The sequence below is a fragment of the Clavelina lepadiformis genome, chromosome 5 (assembly GCF_947623445.1).
Source record: "Clavelina lepadiformis chromosome 5, kaClaLepa1.1, whole genome shotgun sequence".
NCBI lineage: Eukaryota > Metazoa > Chordata > Ascidiacea > Aplousobranchia > Clavelinidae > Clavelina > Clavelina lepadiformis.
In genome coordinates, this window is record NC_135244.1 from 19,445,081 (window position 1) to 19,470,757 (window position 25,677).

The 25,677-nt window shown below is 36.5% G+C and overlaps 3 protein-coding genes across 6 annotated transcripts; 2 read left to right on the forward strand and 1 right to left on the reverse strand.

The window, feature by feature from the left end:
- The first annotated feature begins 2,856 nt into the window (after positions 1–2,856).
- LOC143459584 (zinc finger MYM-type protein 1-like) lies at positions 2,857–4,977 on the forward strand. Its single transcript, XM_076956800.1, has one exon. It carries the CDS (start codon positions 2,857–2,859, stop codon positions 4,975–4,977), a length of 2,121 nt encoding a protein of 706 aa, XP_076812915.1.
- Positions 4,978–7,409: 2,432 nt separating this feature from the next.
- LOC143459011 (uncharacterized) lies at positions 7,410–13,931 on the forward strand. 2 transcript variants are annotated; one of them, XM_076955952.1, is made up of 10 exons: positions 7,410–7,569; positions 7,800–8,004; positions 8,130–8,380; positions 9,673–9,781; positions 9,878–10,104; positions 10,183–10,320; positions 10,405–10,575; positions 10,758–10,900; positions 11,017–11,119; positions 11,414–11,497. In XM_076955952.1, the coding sequence occupies exons 1-9, from the start codon at positions 7,552–7,554 to the stop codon at positions 11,054–11,056; spliced, it is 1,302 nt and encodes a 433-aa protein (XP_076812067.1). In that variant the 5' UTR covers positions 7,410–7,551; the 3' UTR covers positions 11,057–11,119; positions 11,414–11,497. The 2 variants fall into 2 exon arrangements, with proteins under 2 accessions (XP_076812067.1, XP_076812069.1); XM_076955954.1 differs by lacking the exons at positions 7,410–7,569; positions 7,800–8,004; positions 8,130–8,380; ... (3 more) ...; positions 10,405–10,575; positions 10,758–10,900 and adding exons at positions 11,707–11,887; positions 12,041–12,133; positions 12,251–12,377; ... (1 more) ...; positions 12,957–13,144; positions 13,234–13,931 and having other exon boundaries at positions 10,908–11,119.
- A 3,006-nt stretch (positions 13,932–16,937) lies between these two features.
- Positions 16,938–25,068, reverse strand: LOC143459151 (uncharacterized). 3 transcript variants are annotated; one of them, XM_076956159.1, is made up of 7 exons: positions 24,838–25,068; positions 20,255–20,384; positions 18,799–18,969; positions 18,573–18,723; positions 18,257–18,328; positions 17,896–18,064; positions 16,938–17,798 (listed from the first exon to the last, which is right to left on the reverse strand). In XM_076956159.1, exons 4-7 carry the CDS (start codon positions 18,682–18,684, stop codon positions 17,687–17,689), a joined length of 465 nt encoding a protein of 154 aa, XP_076812274.1. In that variant the 5' UTR covers positions 18,685–18,723; positions 18,799–18,969; positions 20,255–20,384; positions 24,838–25,068; the 3' UTR covers positions 16,938–17,686. The 3 variants fall into 3 exon arrangements, with proteins under 3 accessions (XP_076812274.1, XP_076812273.1, XP_076812275.1); XM_076956158.1 differs by lacking the exon at positions 24,838–25,068 and adding an exon at positions 20,664–23,004; XM_076956160.1 differs by lacking the exon at positions 20,255–20,384.
- Between the last annotated feature and the right edge of the window lie 609 nt (positions 25,069–25,677).

Here is a 25,677-nt window from a genome sequence, read left to right on the forward strand (position 1 = left end):
TTTGTGAAGTTTATGCCACCATTTTTGGAAAGGAAAGAATTTCAAAATCAATAATTATATTCAATTTTTGAATGCTCTATCTCCAGTTTTGTTAGAAAATTTTTTATAATCTTTACACCAGTCAAATGTTACTACCATCTGCTTTCTACTTTATATAAAACTAATGGAAAAACTTAATGACTTAGTGGTCTGTTTTTGCTTTAAAAACAACTAATATCAGTGATTTTTTATTTCTTGTCCTATAAACATAATTACAATGTAACGACTTAAAAAAGTTCTACAGTTCATTGAAAAGTGTGTATCTAAAACTAAGTTAATGAATATCATGAGACTTCAATTATGTTAGAATTATGCTACGATTTTTTTTAGTTTTTTAAATGGCGAAATAAACTCTCTCTCTTATTCATAACAGATAAACAAAACTAAACGCTTTTCAAAAAAATTGATTTTTAGTTAGGCTATATGTTTCATTACAAATAATAATGTCAATACCGACAATTCAGCTATAAAACTAACCCACCACAAACTATTTTTTGAAATAATCCTCTTTCAGTGAAATAAGACCAATACTCTGTATTTTTCACAAAATTATTTACATTTTGTTACACCCTTGTGCCGTTGTGAGTGCGTTTGACATTTTGCCCTCAAAAAATTTACAATTTAAATTTTTAAACAAAAAACATGTGACAAGAAACATCCAAAGCTCATAAAAAGCAATATTGAGTGAACTTATAGCAAACTCTACAGTTTGGACAACTGGTAATCCATTAATTCTCTAAATTGTACTTTAGGTCAGCCTATTTACCTTAAAAGTGTACGGTAGGTGGTTGCCTAGCCTATACAGCCCATCGCTGTATCAAGGGACAACGTTGGTATTTTATTTAACCATGATAAACAGCTATCATTGCACCGGATATATTATTCAACCATTAATCCAATTCTTCACGAAAAACCTTTTAACCTTCTACATAACCTACCTAACATACATTCAACAAACCAACGATTCTTCTTACGCCCAACGTCCGGGAAATAAAAATTCTCAAAGGCGGCGGAAACGAATTTACTTTGCAGTTACTATAACAACATCATGGCCTATTAGTGGCGATTTTTATAAGACTTTTTCGAAAACGTTTTGACTCCGTTCTCAGTTCTTATGATTTGAAATTGGATAGAATCTTACATATTATTGACACAAAATGTTCCGGCATGAAATTATGAAATAGAAAAACACTTTGTAAATAATAATTTTTATGCATTATTATGCTTGTAAAACTATCTGCATTTTCAGCAACCGCCCACGTTAGCAGTGCAGGATTAAGGTGGATGCTATTGATGCTGCAGCATTAGGCCCAGACGAAAACAGACGTGAATTTTCCGGACGTTGAACAGTTTTCCTTTGCTTAATTAACCCACAAATAATTCTTATTATGAAATTTGTAGTCCGACTTTCGCACGCCTAAGCACAGTGTTACGCCTAGGCACGTAAGATAAAGCAAGATTTGGGCATAGACTACTTATTTAAGATGAAAAATTATAACACTTTTCGAGCTGTTTCAGGGCCCTTCATTACTTCAGCCGCAGATAAGATGCACGGCTTTATTAACTCTTCCCCAATCGTGTATGCTTTTTTTGGTTTTAACTATTCGTAGAGAAACTAGATAGGATTCATGAAGAAAGGATTTTTCGGTAGTCGTCATCTTTTCAATTGCTTTTTTTAATCGTTCATATCAGAGAATATTCGTCCAAAATATTCAAGTGGCTTGCCTTCAAGATTGTTGTGCTTTGAATGAAAGTGACGAACAACTTTAGAAGGTTTCATAACGTCATTTGGCAGAATTTGGGAGCACACCAAACATTAGGGCCGTGACGATTGTTCACTACCCGGAACTATTGTAAAACCAAGCTCCAAGTATTTTTATTGTATTGCCTGACAAATTCCCCTTTTCGTTTCTTACTTCCCTCTGTGACACTCAACTTATCTGCATATGCCCTTTTCGTAGTTTACATTTGCACCTACTGATACTTGGTTCATTTCCATTTTGAGAATTATTTGTTTCAGAAGTCTTAGTTTTTTCCTTCTTGTTAAAATACACTTGTTGGTTCGTTGATTCTATATTAATCCTTCTGTAGTTTAACAGGACAAGCTATTGCAACATCTGAAAAGTGAAGAATGACCTTGTATTACAAAACTTTTTGAAAGCTAGACGCAGTTTATGACGAAACAATCATAAACGGCACAAAATCTAGGTCATCGGAAGGTTAACCTTTATTATTAAACAGTTCTGCTGTATCAACGAAGGAGAGATAGGCTATGCCAGTTTTAGCCTGCTGCTGTGAATCGGCCAAGCGTAAAATGAGTTTTACAGGAAGTATCAACTTTGCAATGCTTATGATTCCAGATTAAAATTAGCTTGGCAGAAAGTAAGATACGGTACTTCGCGGACCGGCGGTTGAGAACCACTGAGTTAGGCTAAGCCTTAGGAATAGATTAGGTTAAGGCAGTAAGATTAGTACTCATTATGGTTGGGAAAAGAGTTAGCAATCATTATTGTTGAGTTCAATGTTGTTTCATTGCCGATTCACAAGCTAACACCGTGCAAACAACTGCCGGTTCACAACAAAAAATGATGGAAACCAGTGTCAGTTTATAACAAAAAATGATGGAAAGCATTGGGGTTCACTTGGACGCTAGCGACTGCCTTAATTCTAAGACAATTGCTAATGTTTTTTTTTTGCAGTGTGACGTAGGCTAAATATACGGCGTTGTGTTTATTGTAACGGAAGATTTCAAGTTAATGCGATAAATTTTACGGTTCCACAATTTACAAATTTAGCTGCGTTTTGTGCACGCTTGCTATGGCGTCTCAACTCAGTGGATGGGATAAAGCGAAAAAGAAAAGGAAAGAAGCAGCAGAACAAGAAAAGCTTCTGGCGAAAATTCCAAAACTGAGTTCATACTTTGGAATGCGAGCAGCTTCGTCTCAATTGCCTGCGTCGGATGCGATTGCGAATTCGAGCGCTCCTGAAGACCAGGCCAAGCAAGATGAACCTGATGAGGAAAGAGAGGATAAAGAGCGGGAAAGTTCAGCGGAGAGAGCAGAGGTGAAAGGAGACGCTATCACTGGCGAAGCACTGGCGCAAACGCTGGAGGATATCACCAACGGTTTCGACAATTGGAGGACAGGCGAATCCAGAATAAAAATGCATGAAAGCAGCGATGGTCATCGCAAGGCTATGTTGTCTTTTGCGAGCCGACAGAGGGAGGCCGGTCGTGTTGACTACCTAGCCGCTAAACAGGTCGAGGAAGAGCGGTGTTACTGGCGCCAGATTGTAAAGCGGCTCATCGACGTTCTGATATTCCTAGCTAAGCGTGGCCTTGCTATAAGGGGCGCGGATGAGATCATAGGTTCCCCTCATAATGGTAACTACCTTGGCATCATTGAGTTGTTGGCGGAGTACGATACTCTGCTGGCTAGCCATATTAGAAAATATGCGAACTGCGGGAAAGGTCACATTTCTTATTTGTCATCCACAATTTGCGAGGAGCTGGTGCAGCTCATGGGACAAAAGGTGCAGGACACCATCCTGAAAGAAGCCAAGAAGGCGAAGTATTTCTCTGTCTCGATTGACTCTACACCTGACGTATCACACCTCGACCAGCTAACGATTGTTATTCGATATGTTCTGCCGTTGGGTCCAGTTGAACGGTTCCTGACATTCTTGCCTATGATGAGACACACCGCTACGCACATGGCTAGCATACTTCTGAACTTTCTGAAGGAAAATGGCTTGGATGTTACTAACTGCAGAGGCCAGTCGTATGACAATGCGTCAAACATGTCAGGACGGTACAACGGTATCCAGGCAATTGTGAAGCGAGAATGTAAATATGCTGCTTTTATTCCATGCTGCAACCACAGTTTAAACCTGGTAGGAGACCAGGCTGTTAATAGCTGCGCTGGCTGTACCAGGTTTTTTCATTTTGTCAATGGACTATACGTTTTCCTGTCTGAATCGACATATCGCTGGCAGAAACTGAAGAATCGCTGCACATTAACGCTCAAAGGTTTGTCTGGAACCCGATGGTGTGAACGTGCAGATGCTGTCAAAGCGCTAGTAGAAGGGTGGAAGAGCATTCAAGAAGTCCTGGATGAGCTTGCGGCAGATAAGGAGCAGAAGGCCGATACGAGAAACCAGGCCGACGGATTTTCGCGCAGGATGGACGAACTTGAGACAGCAGTTATGGCGACTGCCTGGAACGATATCCTATGCCGTCTCAACAGTACGAGCATTAGCCTCCAAGACCCTACAGTCAGTCTGAATACGGCAACTAGTTTATTGGCATCACTGGTCGACACGATTCAATTTGCACGGGACAGATTTGACGTGTATGAGCAGATGGCGATCGAAAAGGTTCCTCACGGCGAATACAAGGCTGAAGAACGTCGAGGCCGTAAGCGAAAGCGAATGCCTGATGAAGGAGCTGCAAACGAAGAAAACCTCACCCCTAGGGAAACATTCAAAACCCATATATATCTGGTCATGATCGACAGACTGTTAGCTGAACTGGAAAAGCGAATGAAGGCGTATGAGGATATATCTACAACATTCGGATTTCTTTCGGAGCTAACGTCATTGAGCATAAAGCAGATCGAGAATAAAGCTCAAAATCTCGTTTCCTCGTATCCAGATGACTTGGAAGACACGCTGGTGGCTGAGCTCATACAGTTTGCTGCATTTATGCGCACCCAGAAATCGGTGAGTGTGAACGAGTCAGCAGAACTTACCATGTACAAGCTTTTGTCGTCGTTGAACCTTTCTCAAACATTTCCAAACGTCGAGATTGCTTTGCGCATCTATCTGTGCTTGATGGTGTCTAATGCCTCCGGCGAGCGGAGCTTCTCAAAACTGGGAATAGTCAAAGGAGAGCTGCGGTCCTCGATGAGAGCACCCCATTCGTCAAGGATTAGCCCATAGGAAAGGGAAAAAAGATTGCATGGATTACCCATTCGTATGGGCTAAAAAGAATATTTCCATCTCTTAAAATAATTGTTGTAAGGCTAATCGTGTTCGAATGAGGTAATCCATTTGGGCACGTCACATTGCTGGTAGCTGTGTAGAAAACAGACAGCATACGTGAATTTACAGTGACTTCATTGCATCTACAGTGTAATAAATAGTGTCATCCCGCATATAAGCTAGGTTGCTTGGCCTACATAGACCTAAAACAATTGGCGGTAGTTGAAATACAGGACCCTGTATTGGCCTATAGCCTACATAATGTCCTTTGTAATGAAATGACTTATGCCTACAGATTATATAGGTATATAGTCTAGGCCTATAGTACAGGCTACCAGTATTCCAGTACTGCACCGACACACTAAAATGTTTGCAAGAAGGCCTATATGCCCTATAACTAACTTTGAAACACACTTCAGTAGAATATTAAATATTGCATCTATCATGATGATTGTCAGCTAGTAGTGGTAAGCATCCCGGACTGCTGAGTAATTGAGTTTGGAGCTTTTTTCCCCATCATTAAGTATGAACATTCACCGAAAGCTGCCAAGCCCAATATGCGACATTAACGTTTATGAAAAACAATATTGGGTGCTTCCTTGCCTAACTTTGCAATTTGGGTGACATCTATCTCACCGACTGCCAGTTATACCCATTGTGGAATGCGTGGCAACTACACAATCAAGGTTTTTAAAGACTATGCTTGCTGCACCCGAATATTTCACATGTAGACACTACCTCTTGCAAACACAGGCCACAGTTTCTAGATTTTGCCAACCAAATTGCAAAGTGTACCCCACCCCACCCCTACTCATCCTCCACCTAGTCATTCTAGTTTCAGCCATCTTGCACTTCTAAGATCTCGTTGAAAGGTGCAATGATTTCAGTGTGGTCAGATTCTAAATTCAGAAAAAAACTACAACTGTACATGCCTAGTCGGTTACAGCTTACGCTATTTGTATTTTGCTAGTCTACTTGGGTCTTGAAATAGACACTTATTTCACTAGGTGCCAGTAGCCGAAGTAAGAAAATACAAATATGAAAAATGGCAGTTTGGCTAGTCTGTCACGTGGAAGGTTTGCTTCTCAGTATTTACGGTTCACAGTTGGGTAGTTGTGAATATAACATTGATTGCATGCATTGTAATTTTTCAACTTAACGGTTACAGCGTTAGACAGAATAATCAACTTTTTCGTTACAGAATCACAACCTTTATCTTTGCGCAGCGTGACTAGAGTTTAGTAACTGAACTTGTTTTTGTCTAAGTTTCAACTTTTTTATTTGAATTTTTTATATTGTATTTCTCGAATTTGAAACTGTATAGTGAATTTGAAATAGCTAACTACGAGCGGTAGCAAGCTGAGCCAGGTGCTTTAACTGCTACATCTTTGAGCTGGCATTTTGTGCAGGAGCTAATTTATAAGTACTAACTGTTTGAAAATCAAGGTCTTCCACACATCACACAGACTTTTGTTACCGGCACAGGATTTCAAGGGCTAGATTAAACATCATGGTTCAGCAGGTTGAGCTCCTGTGAGTCTTGCATAGTTCATTCTCCAGGCCCTGTGTACCCAATTGTAATGAAATGAACCTTGTAAATATTTGCTGGTTACCGTAGTAGAAAGTGTGGTGTAAGACTTAACTTACCTTAAATTGCTTAAATTTAATTTAAAATGTTAGAATTCCATGTTACTTACTTCATAAGCAGATAGAATTTTACTCAATTTTTACTATATATTGTTGGTCTACATGAGCAGATCTTAACCAATGGGCTATTACTAACCTATGCAATCCTTTTATGAACAAAAATTATTTGCACGAAAACGTTTTCTTGTTTATGAGTATATATTGTAGGCTACTGCCACTGGCTAAACAGACCCAAATAGATGTGGATGACTCACATCTCACTGATTAGAACTTTCAAGTATTAAATATATTGCTGAGATATGTATACCTTGTGTTTGTGGCATATATCATATCAAATTGTCTGGGCAAGCAAGTCGCTGCAATGGTATGCAGGTATCATAAACAATAGACTACACTATGGTATGTACCTCCATGTTAATGCCTTGTTTATTCGTATCACCGGTAAGTTTGGTAATTTATACATACAGTACTTGAAAAACTCGCTAATATAGTTACATTAAATAATAATTATAATCTGCAACACTGTATTGTAAATTATGAATCATGACATAGGATCATAATTTTTTCTTAACTGAGACAGCTATTGAGACCAGGTATTCTCAACTTTTGTGCAATCATATGCAGTATATTTTATATATACATTTGAATGTATTCTTTTTAGCTTTATTTTCAGATATAGGCTTCCCAGCTGATTTAAATTACACTACAAAATCTAACTGAGTTAGTAGTGATCTAACTTTGAAATGAATATTGCACACTCTTACATAACCCCTCCCTCTTTGTAGGATTGAATTTATTGTTGTAATTGTTAGACAAAAATATCTATAGCACAAGAATTTGCCTGTATGTTTACTGCAAATGGAAACTTGACCTACGTGTCAAGAAATGGGAAAAATAAAAGGAGTAAGTACATTTACTATATTTTACTATGTTTTTTACGTTTTTTATCTAACGTCTGTTTAAATGGGATAGCTAATAAGATAGTAATTAGTTTCTTTTCATACCAATTTCAAGCGTTAATACCAAGAATTTGTTAATCTAAATCAGGGTAGTCCTGTTATTTTTTCTACATGGGGCAGCAATAATAGTGGTTAGAGTAATCAATATATTGATATATCTTTTCCATTGCATAGGGAATTACAAAAGCTAAGTTTCGATATTGGGTAAAAGAACCCAAAAAAAGAAAACGACCCGTTTACCTCTTTGGCAAAACATTTGGTCCAGCGTTGAAACCCAATGCAAACAGTCACATAGTTACAAGAGGTTCTGTGGAAGGTGATCTAACTGCTACAAATCCTGAAATACCAAGCACTAGTAATGTTAACAGTTCTTGTGGAGGTGAATGAAAGAAATAATATAAGGAGATTTACAATATATTTCACATTTTTATGCTACATTTTTTCTGAAAATAATCACTTAACAGTCATATTGAATACTGCATTTTAATTTTCATGTTATCACAGAGTTGGAAGAAAATTTAAATTACAAAATCAGAAGAGAGAAGCTGTCTTCAGATTGGCGATTAGTTGAAGAAAAGTTGTTTAAGTTGTCCATAACCCTCTATTCTCCTGAGCGACGTACTTGCTGTGTATGCTTTGAAGAAGTTGCCAACATAATTCGTTGTGGAGATTGTGGGCCAAATGTATATTACTGTCGTCAGTGCTGGGATAACTGTCATTCTTTTGTTTGGTATCATTTGCCAGACATATGGATGGTAATTAATAATTATATACAAATATCTTTATTTTTGTAAAGGTTATTCACAAAAAGACCACTCATTTATCTGGATATAAAAGGCCATTAATGTTTGTAAACATTTTAGTGCTGTAGGCAGTCTTAAGAAATGTTTATTAATTTGTCTGTTGATAATCAACAATAATTATTTCAAATGTATATATATAATAAGTTAAATACATTCGTCTACATAAAATAATTTATCATACCTTTAATTAATTACCACAAGAAAAAGTTGTCACTGGCAGAATATTAGAGGAAAAGAAACAGTAGCTTACATTTCTTTAAACTGGTCTAGACAACAATGTCATAGTTGCTTTTTGTGCAGTAGAATGTAAAAACTGTTTGGGTTAATACTGTAAACCAAGTATCTTTGCAATTATTCCTACATTTTTACCGGAATGTATCGAATAATGTTGAACTTAGATCTCTGTTTACAATATTGTTAAAAACATTTTCACAGCTGAGAAATGCAAAATGTGTCAAAAATGTATCTGAAGTATAAAAAGTAAAAGACAATACTGGTGCCATATGTATGACACATTTTATTTCATGGCCTTCAAAAGATTCCCCTCCAACACATTTTTCAAAGCCCTTCCATTATACCACTACTACTTACTAATAAAACTTTTTTAAATGCTCAAACATCTCCAGGTCTCTGCCAAATCAGTAATAGCAAGACTGGCAGCTGGAGAATGATGTTTGTGCTTGTTCTTTTTTTAGCTGTAAGTTGTTTCAAATCGCTCAATGTCATCAATTATATCAATGATAGGCAGTTATTCAGACAAATCTGGAACAAAAAATTCTGTGCAACAAAGTGAAGCATCCAGGCATGATGAAATTATAGAATTAAAGTGGTGAAGGAGATTTTAAGTTAAGCATATATTTAGGGAAAACGTTTTGCAGTTCTTCGTTAAAGTTTAGCTGCTTCTGCTCACAATGTATCACAGAAGACAGTTGGAGTAAGATAAGGTTGTAAATGATTGCTTTTTGAGACAGCCTAAATATTTCAGTGTAGAAGCCATGTTACACGAAATCAAAAAAATGTGTTGTTGTGGTATTTGACCACATAGGAAAACAAAATTAAGCGGTAAGCTTCTACCCATGTTAAAATCGTTGATTAAAACAGACTTAGTTTTTTTACAGAACTATTCCTGTATTTCTCGTGTATGTACCAATATCACTTAGTTAAAATATCCAAACATGCTCTTGCAATTTTAGTCAACATATTACTTGTAACACATTGTTAATGGTATTATTTACACTTTACAGGGTAACATGTTTTGCAAAATGGTCACTCCGATACGACTTTTGAAGAGATTTGATGGTCATGAATGTCAGTCAAGTTACACTCGACACATTACAGTGGTTGATTACAAAGGTATAATTTTTTTTATTCCTTTGCATTTATTATAAATCATCTCTGCCATTCTTTCATCCATTGTTTTCTTGTTCATTGGCAAAGTTTGCATTTTAGGTTTTGAAAATGTGGTTTCTGTACAATTTTGCTATTGTGAGAGTGAGCCTGAAACTCTGTTAAGATTAAATCTGTGGACCTGTTCGCCCAAAAAGCCTAAACTAGCAGTATCCATTGACCTATTGGAATACTTTCGAGCCTTGTGTCTCGAAAAACATCTTTCCACTGAAGGATTTTGCCATGCTCTTGAAAATAGATTTTTGCGAGTACCTGGATATACAGCAGGGGTTAGCACTTTTTAGTGTTTTGTATTTCTAAGAAAATCCGAAACAACCTGTGGATGTTTCTTGTTTTTTTTGTTTTAGGTAAAGTCTTTGTCAAGAGTTTTGCTACAAGAAGTGGTTGAGGCATATAGACACCATGTCTATAAGCTGCAACATCTGCATGGTTTGGTCTCTTCTGATGATATAGATACGGGTACCCTGTGTCCAGCATGTGAAGGGGTAAAGCTAAGAAGTGTGATTGAAAGTTCCCAGGCCTCTGTGATCGAGTGTAAATGCTTGGCTTTAACTGCGTTTTGTTGGTAGAATCCTGAAGGTATGCGGACATATTGCTTAGATGCAAATTTTGGTTTGGTGAGAAGAATTTTGTCCGGGAGTAGAAGCTGTGATCCTCACCACAAACAATCTTTTTTTTTAAACCAAAACGAAGTCGACAGCTTTGTAGACACCTATGATGAAAACAAATATGGCTCGGCTGTAAGTTATTTCTTAACAGTATGTACCAAAATGCATTAAAAATATTAAATCAAGTACATAACTTCAACAATTGATTTCCAATCATATTGTTATGGTCCTATTATACATTTCAAGGAATTTCATGCATATTTATAAGAATAAATGCTGCATACTTATGCATTAATTAGAATCATTATTTTTAGTCCAAAAATTGCAATGACTTTCAAGCAGGCAACATCATTAGATCGAAATCTAAAAGCAGTAAACTGGCTATCAAAGGTGTATTTGGTGTTTGTTGTAAACATGAGTTTCCGACAATGTTTTTTGACTTAAAACATGGTGAAAGGTAAAGTGTACATTCTTGCTTTAGTTGTTTTGTGGAAGGTGTATTACTACGGTATATATGTAGAATTTGTGTATTAGTATTTGTAAACAATGTTTTTAAAACTGATTCTGTTGCAGGCTAGCATATGCAGTTTTAGCTATTGAAAAACTTCTGTAAAGAAACGAAAATAAAATAAGAGTTTTCTATGACATAGCTTGCAAACTGAAAGTTCATCTTCAGGTATACCTTTAAGAATTTACACATGATATTGTGTTAGTATGGCAACATTGATATACGTTTAAATTATAGGTATACAACCCATTTTTCGAAACATATTTTATTTGTAAGCAATCTACTCCTGGGTCATTGATTGCATGTCATTAGTGTTCTTAATGTTAGTGCATACTGCAGACGATGCTGTATGTGCAAGTTAGTTAATCATTTTTGCTTACATAAAATACTGCATTTATGTTTAAATAATAATTAAGATTTTGTGATTTTCTTTCTGGATTCCAATATGATTTCATTATTTAGGTCCGAAAAAACTTTGCAATTCTTAATAAAATAACATTTGCAGTACCTGTTTTTCATTCATATGGCCATATTTTCTCTTGTCAGGTAAACATGATATTTTATACCTATATATTGTACAACTGTTAGGTCAAAGTCTTTTAGTTTTATTACACTGAGCACAAGAAATTCACCGAAAATATTAAGGTCTAATTTTGAAAAACTTGTTGTCTGTATGACAAAATCTTTATATAATGATGTATTCAAGTGTAATGAGATAATTATCTCTCAGTTTTTTTGTTCTGTTTAAAATTTAGAAACAATTCAACCCAAGGTTCCTGGACGGGTTTGGACTTACGGATGGTGAAACTGTGGAGCGATTATGGGCATACCTTCGTGGATTTAACAAAATCTCAAAAGAGATGAAACCGGAACATCGTACTGATTTGCTTACCGATGGCTTGATTCTTTATGGGCGCAAGATCAAAAAAAAATTGGGTAAGCCTTGTTTGTGATTTGGTCCAGATTGACTTAAGATATCTTCACGCAATTAAGTAAACTTGCATGATTTAGGTTTTCTTTTTCTTCAGCTTTCAAACATGCACTAAATAACTAAAATAAATATGACAAGCTTTAAGCTCTGTTTCAAAGGTTATGCATTGATGAACAAGCTGAAGAGAGCTAGCTGCAAAATGGAATTGGCCAAGAGTGAATTAGAAGCTATGGCAGCTTCTTACCCTGGTGGTATGTATGATTATGTGTCTTTGTATATTTGTATTTGTATCATCTATTTGAATTATTATATTCCATGTTATTTATTTTCAGAAATGAGAGTATAACATTATACAATAAACCTTACAGGAACATTAACACAACATCAATTAAAAGCAATAGCTCTGCAACCAGAGCCGTATTCTTCTGCAGAAATGGCATCTTTTTCTTGGGTAGAAGAATACTCACTTAAACTTCAAGAATACTACTGGTTGAAGTGAGTTGACTAAATGTTTTCTGAATGATACATTTTTCAATACAATTTTGTGGTGTATAAAATTCATGCTAGTTACTGTTTGTGGGTTGTATTGCAAAAGTGAAAATTGCGAAACTGTTGAACATACAAATTTAAGTACTGAATCCTTTAGGAATAGAATTTTGTATAATTGTATAGGAAACTATATAATTTTGTTAATTTGTAGAGAAGAAGTTGAAGATTTGACCAAGGAAATAACGTCTGAAATACTTTCTGGAAAAGTTGACCAAATTGCTAAGTAAGCTGAAGGACATATCAATGTTAAATTGAGTTACTACAATAATTCCCCAGACATAAACGAATATTGTTACTTCCCACTGCTGCAACATCAGAAACCATTAGAAAAGCTTATAAAACAGTAACAACAGTGTATCCACCAAATTTACTGTGATAAAGTTAAAACCCACACAATGATGGTGAAAATGCAGTATATGGGAGTTCAATTGCCAAGAGTATTGTTTGCCAGGACATGATATATGCTTTCTTCATCGATGTATTGCATGTTCTTCTATTTTACATATTGTATGCGTTGTTTTGTAGACTTGACAGTCATCTTTCCAAAGTTGAAGTAGAAAACGGTATATTGATTCGTTGGGATGTAAAAGATGATATGATGCTTAAATATTTGTCAAGTGCTGTGAAGAAAAAAAGAGCAGAAATTTTGGAGAACATTTATAAATTAAATATCGAAAGAAAATTTTTATCTACTTTGATTCAAAAATACCCAGGTAATTTGTGCATGCACTATGCATGGGGTTACATTATCGATAAAGCTACTGTTCTGTTATTTTCAAGTTTGTACATGATGATTTTTCAGCTGGTCAAACAATTGTTCAACGACTAGTGCGAAGCATCAGGAAGGTTAACAACAACATTCGTCATCAGATTACTATGTATAATAAATACCAGAATGTTCCACAAAATGAAATGAAAAGCATAACTTTTGAAATGGTTGTCGGGTCTGGGCCAGTTAAAAACGTACCTGGTTTTATTGAAAAAAAAATCAAGGAACAACATTGCATTCGGGAAAGGTGCAAAGAAGAAATGTGTCATTTAAAAGAAGATATGACAAGTGTGATGAACTTCTATCAAAAGCAAATAAACATAGTGTCTAATCTTGTAGAAGGCTGTGAGGTTGTGGAACCATATGTGGTTACCCATCAGTTGCAAGCAGAGATCGAACTTCTTTCTTTTATAAATGACATTAAGGGCACAGTACCTTTTCAAGCAAATACACCTCTGCTCAATGAGAAGCTAGGCACTTCCGATATGGCAAAATTGGACCCAATGGAGAAAGAAGATGATGAAAGTGAATCACCAATAAATTTATCTGAGCTTCAACACATTTTAACTGAATTTGGCTCGGAAAGCGAAGGTTCAGATAACGAAGATGAAGCTTAAACTAATTAGTTTTAACCCGTGTCCTTGAGTCAGTTATGCCACAAAATTACGTTTAACTGCATTTGTTTCCATTTTTTTGTACGCATTTCAGTTATTAAACGTTCATTACATATATACTTGCCATATGTTTGTTTTGCCTCAGAAACGTTTCCTAGGCAGTAGGCAGTCTATCAAATATTTCGCCTTTAATTGTCGGAAAGGAAGAGTACGATGATTGCAAAAAGGAGCAATGCACGTCGACCTAAAACGTGGAAAGACCTTGACCCTTTGTGCTATAACGGTGAAAGGTTAACGACGGCTACCCAACACACCATGCGTTTCACGGTGATACTGTACCAAATAAGATTTTAGGAAACTTACAGAACGTGCTCGTTGTTGATAGGCACATGGACGGTTAAAATAGAACTCGGTTATAAGAAACAGCATTTTAGGGATTAAGACCCCGCTTCTGTTGCCAGAACACATCAAACCCTCAGAGTTCAAGCATTCTCCAATTTCGATGAAACTGTCCAGTAAATAAGCATGCAAAATTTAGTACACTCTGTATTTTGTCACTCTTTCGCTGTAAGCTTACTTGTTTAACTTTCAATTATAAACGTGCGTGGGATCAACAAACTTCTTATTAGTTTATACTTTTGCTGGCCAAAGCAAAAATGTTACCGGTATAACTTTTTTTAATTAGATACAGGCTAAGGCTTATAATAATTGGCGTTGGTTTCTTTAATGAAAGAAAAATGCACAATTTTTCTTAAAACAGTCCGCACAAAAAATGAATTTTTTTTTAAATTGTTGCGATTAACCATGCCTAATTTGTTTATTCAATATTTCAATGCTGTTTTATTCTCTTAGAGCTACAATCATGGAAAATTTTCATTTCCGTGTCAAAATCTTCACCTAGTAAATAACAAAAAAAGTAGTATTTGTCGTCGTGTGATCCAGTTGTTATTCAGCCCATCAAGCTGAGTGGAAAAGAGTGAAAGCACAGGAGGTTGGATGCCGGCAACTTGCTGACCGCAAGGAAGAGAAGGTTTTTCAATGATATGGCACCCAGACATCCAGTACGTTAAACATCGTAGTATGCAAAATACCGTTTATGACAATGTGTACTTGGTGGTTGTGTGATGCGACACCAGACACAAGTGCAGTAAGCTACTCAGCGATGGAGTAAAGTAAAACCATCGCTTTTTTACGGAGAGTAGCAGCCTAGTGCCCGAGCAAAAGGTATCATTTGTCTTTCCAAAGCGATCCGGGATATTCGTTTCTTGCGTAGTGACTCAAGTTGTCGACAAAACGTGAGCCAACTGTTCGAGTTCGACAAAACGTGAGCGAACTATTATTCCGACTTATTTGGGGACTGGACAGAAGAGCGCGTAGATGTTTAAGAAGGAGTGCCATCGATCCTTGTGGGATCCCGTCTTTAAGGCGTCATAGCTTGTTTCGCTTATTGTGACCTGGGGTGAAGATACTTCTCCGTTTGTAAACTAGCTCCATGGTTATACGGATTATGTACCTGTTTTGTCTGGGAGTAGACGCAGCGGCTTGCAGGCAAAGCTTCGGTGCCATACTGTATCATAGGCAGCTGTAAGTTTATGAAGTACAGCACCAGCCTTTTTGTTAATCCCGAAGCTTTTCGCGATGTTCTGGATCATAAGGGTGACCTGGAATTCAGCCAGGGGAGAAGTTGTCGATTATGGGTTCGACGCAGGGGTAGACCAAGCGTTTGCGGACTTTCAAGAGGACACACAAAAGAGACAGGGGCAACAACTCTTCGGGCCCTAAATCACGATGATAAAAGCTCTTGAAATTTTGTGACCCAGAACCTTGCTTGGCTTTGTTTGATGGAGCACAGCAGCGAAGTCATTTGGAGAGAAATGGCCAGAGATGTTTTCGCCATCAGGGGTTTCTAACCTCTAAAGGTCAGACACTTCTTTTCCAACAAGTTTGGTCCCTCTTTTCGTGTATTCCGCATTCAGTCAGTTGCGTGGCGAATGTGTTGGATGAGAAAAAGCGCGGGCGTATTGAGTAAGCTGACCGGCCAGCGAAATTGTTCAAGACACTGTGAGCAGTATTGATAGTATTGAGCTTATAGGTCTGTCCACAGCGCTAGCTTCTTGGGATTGGGTCTCTGCAAGACCGAAGGGGCTGCTTTACTAGAAGCGGTATCTACAGCGTCAAGAGAAAAGAACGGTGGTAAAGGACGTGACGTGGTGTGTCACTAAGTTTTAAAGTTATAATTGCTGAAGCGATGCAATAAATAATAACAGTAGGTTGTAAGTCTTGCCAAGGTTTCTCTTTTGATATTTTATTAAAATACAGATTTAATAAAAAAAAACTAACCATTTGAGAAAATTTTCTTTTCGTTAAACTTATTCATAATTTTAATAGTTGGCAAAACCGGCAAAAAGATCTAAAAATGCGTTTTATTGATCTTGTTTTACCATGTGAACCCGAAAGAGGATCAAAATGTCATACAACAAAAGGGTTATAGGCTACTTTTATAAACGCATGTTGAGTGTTAATACGCATTTCAAATTCCGACATGATATTGTTGGAGATATTTATGACAAACTTGAATTTTATAGCCTTGCAGCGATTGAGCTCGCCTACCTCTTCAATAATATCATATCATACGACAGAAGAGATTATTACGATGAAATGTGTTCGACCCACACGTCAATAAGAGATAAGAGCTTTCAACTTATCTTGCATAGAATTTTCATTGTTAGGTTGCGTCCTTTTTAAAGTGGTTAATTTAACCTTCCTAAAAAGGTGTGAGTAACATTTTGAAGTTAACATCACGATCTTCTGTTTTTAATGTGGCCACATCAAAATTAGCATGCGATCAACTTATCAAAGAAACCTCTTATCATGTTACGTCCATTTGTATTCGTCACGTCATTGACTTTTAACGTAATCGCAAGTGTGACTCGTTTAGGCTACATATCAAAGTTTTGCACATATTGCAACTACTTTTTAGTGAAAGTGTCACGAAAAGTGATATTGAACCCCCATATTACTATGAAATTTTGTTAAATTAAGTTAAACGTTAATGTTAAATTAAGCCTTAATAGAAAATCAATGTACCAAAATACAGCAGTGAGTCATTATCACTAAAAATGCTTTGATTCAGCACAGTATATTTTCCGAAAGCGCAGTCAAAAAGTGAAAAGCAAAATTACGAAAATATTGAAGACGGTGAAATAAGTAAAAAAACAACAAACAATTTTAACGAATGTTAACTTTATACAATGACGAAAATGCGGACATAAATAAAGGATGAGGTGCTAAAATGGAATGAATGATCGCAGCTTACGTTAATAATAAAAGACTATAAAAGAGGCACACTACAAATCTAACTGTACAAATAAGGAAAATTAGCGAAAAGTAACTATCCGCTCACCAATACGTGTGTGATATAATTATATACTGTACAGTATATTAGCACAATAGGTTGGTCAGAAGAAATCATTGCACCGTTGTACGGCAATGTAAAAATAACAAACATTACCAAAACGAAACTGGCAAATGATGTACTGTATTTTACGGACCATAAGGCGCACCGGGCTATAAGGCGCATTGTCAATAAATTGCTTTGATTAGTTTTTTGTTCATACATAAGGCGTATCGGACTATAAGGGCATATGGCTATAAGGCACATGTGTTACCGTATAAAGCTCATTAAAATACGTTGTGAGCATGCGCATACGCATTATGATCCATACATTAGGCGCACCGGCTTATAAGGCGCACCGGCTTATAAGGCGCACGATCAATCTATGAGGAGAAAAAAGGATTTAAAGTGCGCCTTATGGTCCGTAAAATACGGGAATTTTTACTCGTTATACATATAACACTGAATCACGAACAAATTACCAATCTACTGTTCTATGTGTTGGTTCAGCAAAGTGCAAATGTTCCTCATTTTCACATTCTTCCGTTGTCACCAAAAGAACTAAATTGTTTTCTGCCAGCTCCAAATTACTATAAAGAGCAACAAGTATAACAGAAAGCGCACAGCGTAAAATTTGCAATGTAATCCTTTTATGCATGCAAAGATTACAGAAATCCCATCACTTACCCCCTTTTCATAATTATAATATTTTCTTGCTCATCTATAATTTTCTGGCAATCGACTGGACCATAACTGCCGGGATTTCGAAAGGGGATTCCACAAGGCATTCCAGTGATGCTGAACTCGTTAATTTTAGCATACGGCATACGTCCATTGGATTTGTGCATTGTCTCACCTGTGAAGCACCAGAGCAAAGATACCAAGGCATGCACAAACACAACTTAATATAATTAAGATGAAACAATTAGCATCAATTCTATTGTATTACATTCTATTGCTTGGAAAAATACGCAACACTAATAATAAAATTTTTTATTTCACACCGTTAGGCTAAAGAAAGACAATTTGTTGGCATAAAAAGACTTACAATATTTCTTATTAAAAATTTTTCGAACTTTCATTTGCAATTCGGTGTTTTTTTGTCTTGAAGTACTGCAAGCTGTATACAAATATATAGCATACGTTACTTCTAATGAAAATTTTTTCATACTTTATGATTAACATGATTCATGATGACACTAATATCATTCAGGTTCATATGCAAAAAAAATCTTCAATGAATTAAAGTTAAAAAATAAGTGCTATAAAAGTTCCTTTTAATATATGCTTGCAGTAAATGTAACTGTAGTTAATCATGTTCTTGCAAATGTTTAGAAATATCACAGTAAATTACATAAAATTACCTTTTCCGCAATGTAATATCTCAATAAAGCCACTTTGAACACTTGGCTCCAAGAAATATGGCCTTACATCTCTGCTTCCAAATGCATTGAATGTATCGTTAACAAATGCCATTCCACCAACGGCCACACCAATTTCCTCAAGTTCACCACACTAAAACAGGAACAAGTTACCTTTGTTTCGTGTACAGCACGGTTACACCATAGTATAATATGAACAGCAACATACAGCTTGAATTATTCGAGCAATGGCATTTTGTCTAAGTTTTTTTTTTCATATTTCCATCCATTTCATTTGGTGGCATGGAACTTTCAGAATTGAAGGTCTTTGCTTTCTCTTTCCAAACTTGTTTTGTTTGCTTCAAAAGTTCTCTCCACCTGCTACCCCAGAGTTTGAAATCTTGAAAAACAGCAATTAAAAATTAGTACAGAACATTTGAAAGCTTTATAAAAAAATGAACATAAATTGAAAGTAAGAAACACTGAAAACAGGCAAGACCTTACTTCATGCAAAACACTTTGATAACTTGTCTAAACTAGTACTTTCATTGTTCAACTGTTAACATAGTGAAACCTTCATTTATGTAAATTTTGAAGTTGAGTAGAAGCTTACACCTCTTAAGATTTAACAGCGTCAATCAATGTTAACATCTTCGATATCTAAGGCTTTCTAATAACCAACATAACAGAAAACACATTTTTGGAAATTCATTACACACGTATCATGTGAGGTCACAAATAGCATGCACTTCAAGTCATGCATCATTCATTATGTATCATGCTCTTCACTAATCGAACTAACACTGTGACACAAGTTTCACAATCAAACCGAAAAAAAAAAAATTACGACATGCAAATTTAGTAACGAACACAGTAAGCATGAAATCAATGAATGCAATTTATCGGGTGAAAAACAATGAAAATTATTTTCAGTGAGAACTACATTTGTGCATTTAACGACATAATGCTAATGACTCAATGAAGCAAGCGATCAATTAAGCAAACCAGCCAGAATATCAGACCTTGTACATATCTTAAATGAAACACATGTGATGCTGTCTAGAAGCTTCTCCCTTGAAAATTTGGGAAGAAATCATGCAACTGTATTAAAAATACCAATATTCTGTTTCTTAATGGAAGAACAAAATAGATTGTAGCCTGTGAATCTTCGTTTTCGAAAAGGTTTAACTTTTTGAACCCTTGGCCTTATCGATGCATTGTAATTGTAAATCCAGCGCTAAAACACAGCAGTTGGCAAAACGCTAGTAAACAAGCGTCAAAAGTATTTAGTAGTGGCAGTTTAACATACCATCATACAAGAGATCTGAGAAAGGGACAAACTTTAATCATTTTGTAAGATCATGCAATAAACATGCAATAACTACTTTAAGTTGGAGAGTTGTCCCGGACAAGGAACGGAGCTTTTTGTCAGCCAACAAGATTATTTTGGCGAAGACAACTGTTGCAATCTTTGAACTTAAAGTACGTAATGGCATCTTTCAACCAGAGTTCTATCATAATAGCCTACTTCAAGCGGAAATTACAGCATAGAGTTACAGTAATGAACTGTAACTTGTTTGTAAAGCAGGGAGTGCAGTTCTACAGCTTGCGGTAATACTGAAAGAGCTGATAACTACAGCAAGTATGAATTATGGCAAATAAAACTTTAATCTACGATGAATCACCTTGATTTGGTTTTTACTTAAACCAGTATTAATGGTTGCTTCATTGAGGTGCTCTGACTTTGCAGTTCTCATACCTTTTGTTTCCCACAAAGATATAAGCATATCCCGTTGGCTTTGTGAAATGTCCTTACTGAACAATGCAAATCAAATTATTAATAAGTGAGACACAAAAATATTTTTTTTTAAATTGAAAATACAGGTTGTCTGTATCTACACGAAATATCTTACGTCCATCTGGACGGCAATTTAGAATAGCGTTTTATTAACACTTTTAGTGACTTGTATGCAAATAAACAGAGTGACATGAAAAAAATGCCATACTAACAATTACTTATTTATGACCAAAGATCGAATTAAATATACAACAGATATATACATATAAGTTAGCTATTATACATGAAGAACTAACCGAGATCTTCTAGTGCTTGCCATGTTACTCAGAAAAGAGCAAATAGTACGACAAAATTTTAACAATTTTACAAAAATTAAAACATGCAATAAACTAAACTGTTTGGATAAAAATTAGTTTTGTAAGAAGTAATCACCACTCAATATGAATTAAGAATAGAACATACACACATAAAGATAGTCATCCTAATAAATAATATAACTTAGGGCACATGTTGCAATAAAAGCAAACGCTCAACACTAAAGTCTTACAGATGTCAAAAATTTACTGTGCACAGATATGATTTTCTTGGTGCTTGGTAATCAACAGTAAGCGCCATATTTCAACTGCAACTCCTTTTCAAATCATAAAGGCTTCAAAGATTATCAAGAAGTTTGGCCAACCCTTTTATGTATATGGTACACGTAAGTCTTTTCCTACAGCACTATAGTATTACAATATCACAATGTTCTTTAGGCTAATAGCTTATATGCACATACTTTGATGTGAATTAAACACTTAATCTGTGAGGTCATTGTCTGTCTCAGCAAAACCAAGTTATGGGCATTGATGCTATAAAAATGTAAAAATATAAGCGATAGTAGCTGTGACATGAAATGACAAATGTTCCAAATCAATATACTTGATATTTGTTTGTAATAAGCGATTGTTTTTCGGAGTAAATAGCCATTTATCTGCACAACTTCTTTGACCAGATTTTTGTTTAAATAGGCCATTCTTGAATGCAGTTGAGAATAAATTGCCAACATTACTGTTCAAAGTGGATGGCTTTTAAGAGGTGGCAAGTTGTTTACAAGCACTTGTTGTTTACAAGCACTTTTAAGAGGATGTTTTAACTAAAATCCATTATATCATATATATTGTAGTAACCGGTGCCCTTCAAAAACTTTGCTAATCGTAACTTTCTTAATTGAAATGTTTGGTCTGAAAAGCATACAAAGTAGGTGGCTTCAGGAAGAAATTGAGTTTTATTTTGAAAACGTTACACCAAAATGAAGTGCTGTTTTCAATCCTCGCAGAAAAGCAATCGTTTAGACAACAACAACCTTTTATTTGTCGTAATTTTGATGGCAGCCACTTGAGATGGTTGCTTTCGCATGGACTAAGATTCAAATCAAGAGCACTAGAGCCAAAGTACACATTTCAGTAATAACTCTAAACATTCTCTTGGAAAGGTAGAACAAATCTTACTGACACTTTTTAGTCGGAGGTAGTGGTATATTTTGAAATAATTTGAAGAATATGTAAAACAGATAATAAAAAAGTCAAGACAGGCTTCAGAATTTCATGGTCCCAAACTAGGGTAAAGTTGGTACAACAACAACAAAGGTCAGTAAAGGGGTACACATGAAAAAACGTTTCCAAATTAAACAACTTCATGCATTATGTATTTACTTCCAAGTGAAGTTTCTCCCAAAATAGCCAAGTTTCAGTCATTCACAATGTGCATCAAACAGAAGATTTCAGCTGGCAAACAATGTTTGGTGGTGGATAATGTTGCATTCCAAACAAATTAAAAAATTTAAATAGTTTTAATTTAAGAATTTAAAATACGAAATCAAATCAAAATATTCTACTGTTGACAATAATTATTACCATCAAAAAAACTCTGCATAATCTAACAAAACCTTCTTTTGTCTTAAGTTAAAAAGCAATGAAGCACATTCAAAAGTAATCAATTTCGCTAAGCGCAGCATCTTACATCGATCAGCAGAAAAATTCTCGGACAGCAGTTTTTGCCACAGCGTGTGCTCTGACTTACTCTGACTGCTGGTTGGTCACTATGTTTTGTTGTCTCAATTTAAATTATTTTCTCCTAATCTCACTTGATGCCACTACTAACAGCATGATCTGCATATCAACAAGCACTTCCCAAATGTCTGCGTTGATGCCTGTCCTTTTTGGGTACGTTTGAAAACATCCCTGATGTGTAGTGCGGTACGAACTACACAGTATCGCTTAGTGGCTTGTTTACCATAGAAGGTCTTGAAGTATATCAGCATTCTTGCTGTGACTCACATGACTGAGTAAGCGCAAACAATGTCAACAGAGCAAGTTATGTATGCTGAGCGAGTCCCCGGCAGATATGGACCTTGCCTCATGACACATGACTGTGATAATGACAGCATCTTTGCCAATAGACTAATTGTTCTTAATGAATCGAGATAAATAATTATTATTAATTACCCATCACAGTTGAGCCAAGTGGTGAGTGAACTTAAATAACGACCCACCAAGAGATCGGGTACTCGGCCAAAAATTGGGAAACAGTGAGCTGACCCTTGGCCAATGCATATATCCAAAATTGGAGAATAAAGCTACCAATGAGTGTTAGCATCCATTTACCCTAACACCAAGGTAGCAAAATGTGAGCTTAAAGCTAACATCAACAGCTCACCTTGTGACACCTTGCAGAAAATTTAAATCTTTGGTCAAAAAATGACTAATGGGCATTGGGCACCAAATCTACACTGTTATAGTAAACAGCGTCCTGTGACTGGATGTAGACCTATAAGACCCCACAGCATGACAATTTTTCTGTTTTTGTGAGCATTGAACCTGCTGGGCTTCAGTGCGATAGAGTCACTCCTTACCTTGCACATTATGAAACGGAGCCACTCTGATTGCTCCTCCCGAAACTATTTGCCTCAGCAAAAAAGCAAGCCGGATAAATAAAATCAAGATACCCATTGCTCACTGGCTCTACACTGCTAAGGATGGTGTGGGGGACTTAATTGCCTGCTATCTGGAGATGGTTGTTTCTGCTCAACCCTGTAAAAATAGGGAATGGCAAACATTGTAACTTGTGAACGTAGCACAAAGAAGATTGCAAAATAAAGATTACAACATATCCAGCTATTGTATCCCCACGTTCCCCATGGAATACATAGTCATCAATTTTTGGATGGCAGCATTACCCAGTTGTTACTTGACTCAAGCTCAAACATCTAGTTTGTGTTGCCAAATAACATCTTGCTCAGAGGAAGCAGGCTGATGGTAAAACAGGGATATTTTTACACAAGACATTTATTTTCTAGAGGCCGTTTATTATCATTTTTAATTTGTAATAATCTGCAAACTCATGAATGCATATAATCGACAAATAGCACTCTTTGAGAACGATTGAAACCTTCGTTTGTTGAAAGTCAAGACAAATTAAATGATTGCCTTTTGCTTATGATCTGCATATCAGATGGATTTCCTTTTTGGAATACTACAACGTTAAGTTGCTCATTCACTCCACTCAGGATTTCGAAGTTCTCTGACAATCACACAAGATCACTGTACTCTGCAAGCTCGTTATGTAAGAAAGCAGCAATGTTGAGTAGTAGCCAGCTTTGTAGCCGAATGGTTAGAGCTGGCAATTAGGCAGTGTTCACTATCCAGTAGCACTACCATTGTTATGCCCTTGGGGTATTACCAATGCTTGCTTCAGTTCAGTGCTTCTGATAAACATACCTAAATTCAAGCAATAAAAAACATATGTGTATCATTCCAAACTTGCTTGAGAGCTAGCCAGATAAGTGGGGCTGGAGCAATTAAAGATTACCACAAAGGTTAATGGAAGCGAACTAAAATGACATATGAAGTTATACTTCTATCCTAGCCGCCAAATAAAGAAAATCATGTTGATTGCTGTGAAACGCTTTGACCTTATGCCACAGCAGTGGTATGCCACGTGTATATAATTGATGCAATCAGACCAGCTTGAAGGCAAAACTATTTCAACCTGATGCTGAATAAAAGCACCATGCAATTACCACAATTCAATTTAATACATTGCATGAGCACTGCAAACCCGAAAAAGTGACTTTTGGCTACTAGAGTACCGGTCTATCGTTGGCTGGATTGCCAGTTCAAACACCATTGTGCATTGCACTGTGCAACAATTAAGCAGTCTTTAGAACTTGCTTGGATTCTACATTCAGTAAGTAAGCATGCAGCTATTCCAGTGCCTAGAAGCCCGAGGTAGATAACCTATATCTTGTCTACGAAACAGGACCAATTAAGCAGCGTTAATGCCAGACACACCAAACGCATGAAAGAACTGAAATCGAAAACTAGGCTATTTTGTTCATTTCAGCCTTTTCAGATTTTTAGTAAGATCCGTTTATAATTTGTGCAAGGCATTCCAACGTGCATCAATCACTATACAAACCTTATCCATACATACCGGTATAGATCTCAGTAGTCTTCAACAGTAGCCTAACAGTAGCCTAAGCCATCCAATCGTACCGTACGATGACCAGCCACAGCAGTTCGACTGGATTACTTATTCGACCTATCGCTCGGTTGGATTACTCATACCAACACGATTAGCCTTCCAACAATTATTTTAAGAGATGGAAATATTCTTTTTAGCCCATACGAATGGGTAATCCGTGCAATCTTTTTTCCCTTTCCTATGGGCTAATCCTTGACGAAGCGGGTGATGAGAGAGGAAAGGCTAAACATGCTGGCGCTTATGAGCATTGAACATGAGGTGCTGAGCAGCCTTGACTGCACTGACATGATCGAAGATTTCGCGCTTGCTAAGGCTCGAAAAACAGTAGTATAAGTAAGCAGCACTAGCGCAGCATTGACAATATGCCAACGTTAAGTTGATCTGGATTAGCCTTTTCTTCATTAACTCCGCTTTTCAGGCAATATTGGTATTGAATTGTGTTGGTGTTACATAGCCTGATGTTACTCTCGAGTTTTTACGATAACACGTCGTTATTATTGTTCATGTTCATTAAAATTTGGCTGACTGCGTCGAAAGCAATAAAGGCTCTTTGGTCGGTCTGATTACGCGTGTACGGTGGAGTCAGAGTGTCGAATGCATATGTACCAATGCCTAGAAAAAATAGGCCTGTTTTTGCGTTGCAGCATCAGGCCCAGTTTCGTCTTAATCCGGCCCTGCACGTTAGGATGCTAGATCAAGATGTAATGAAATGGTGATTTATCGTTCCTTAACCTGTTAGGACGACCACTTCAATTACAATGTTTGTCTGTTGAATTGTAGTCCTCGAAT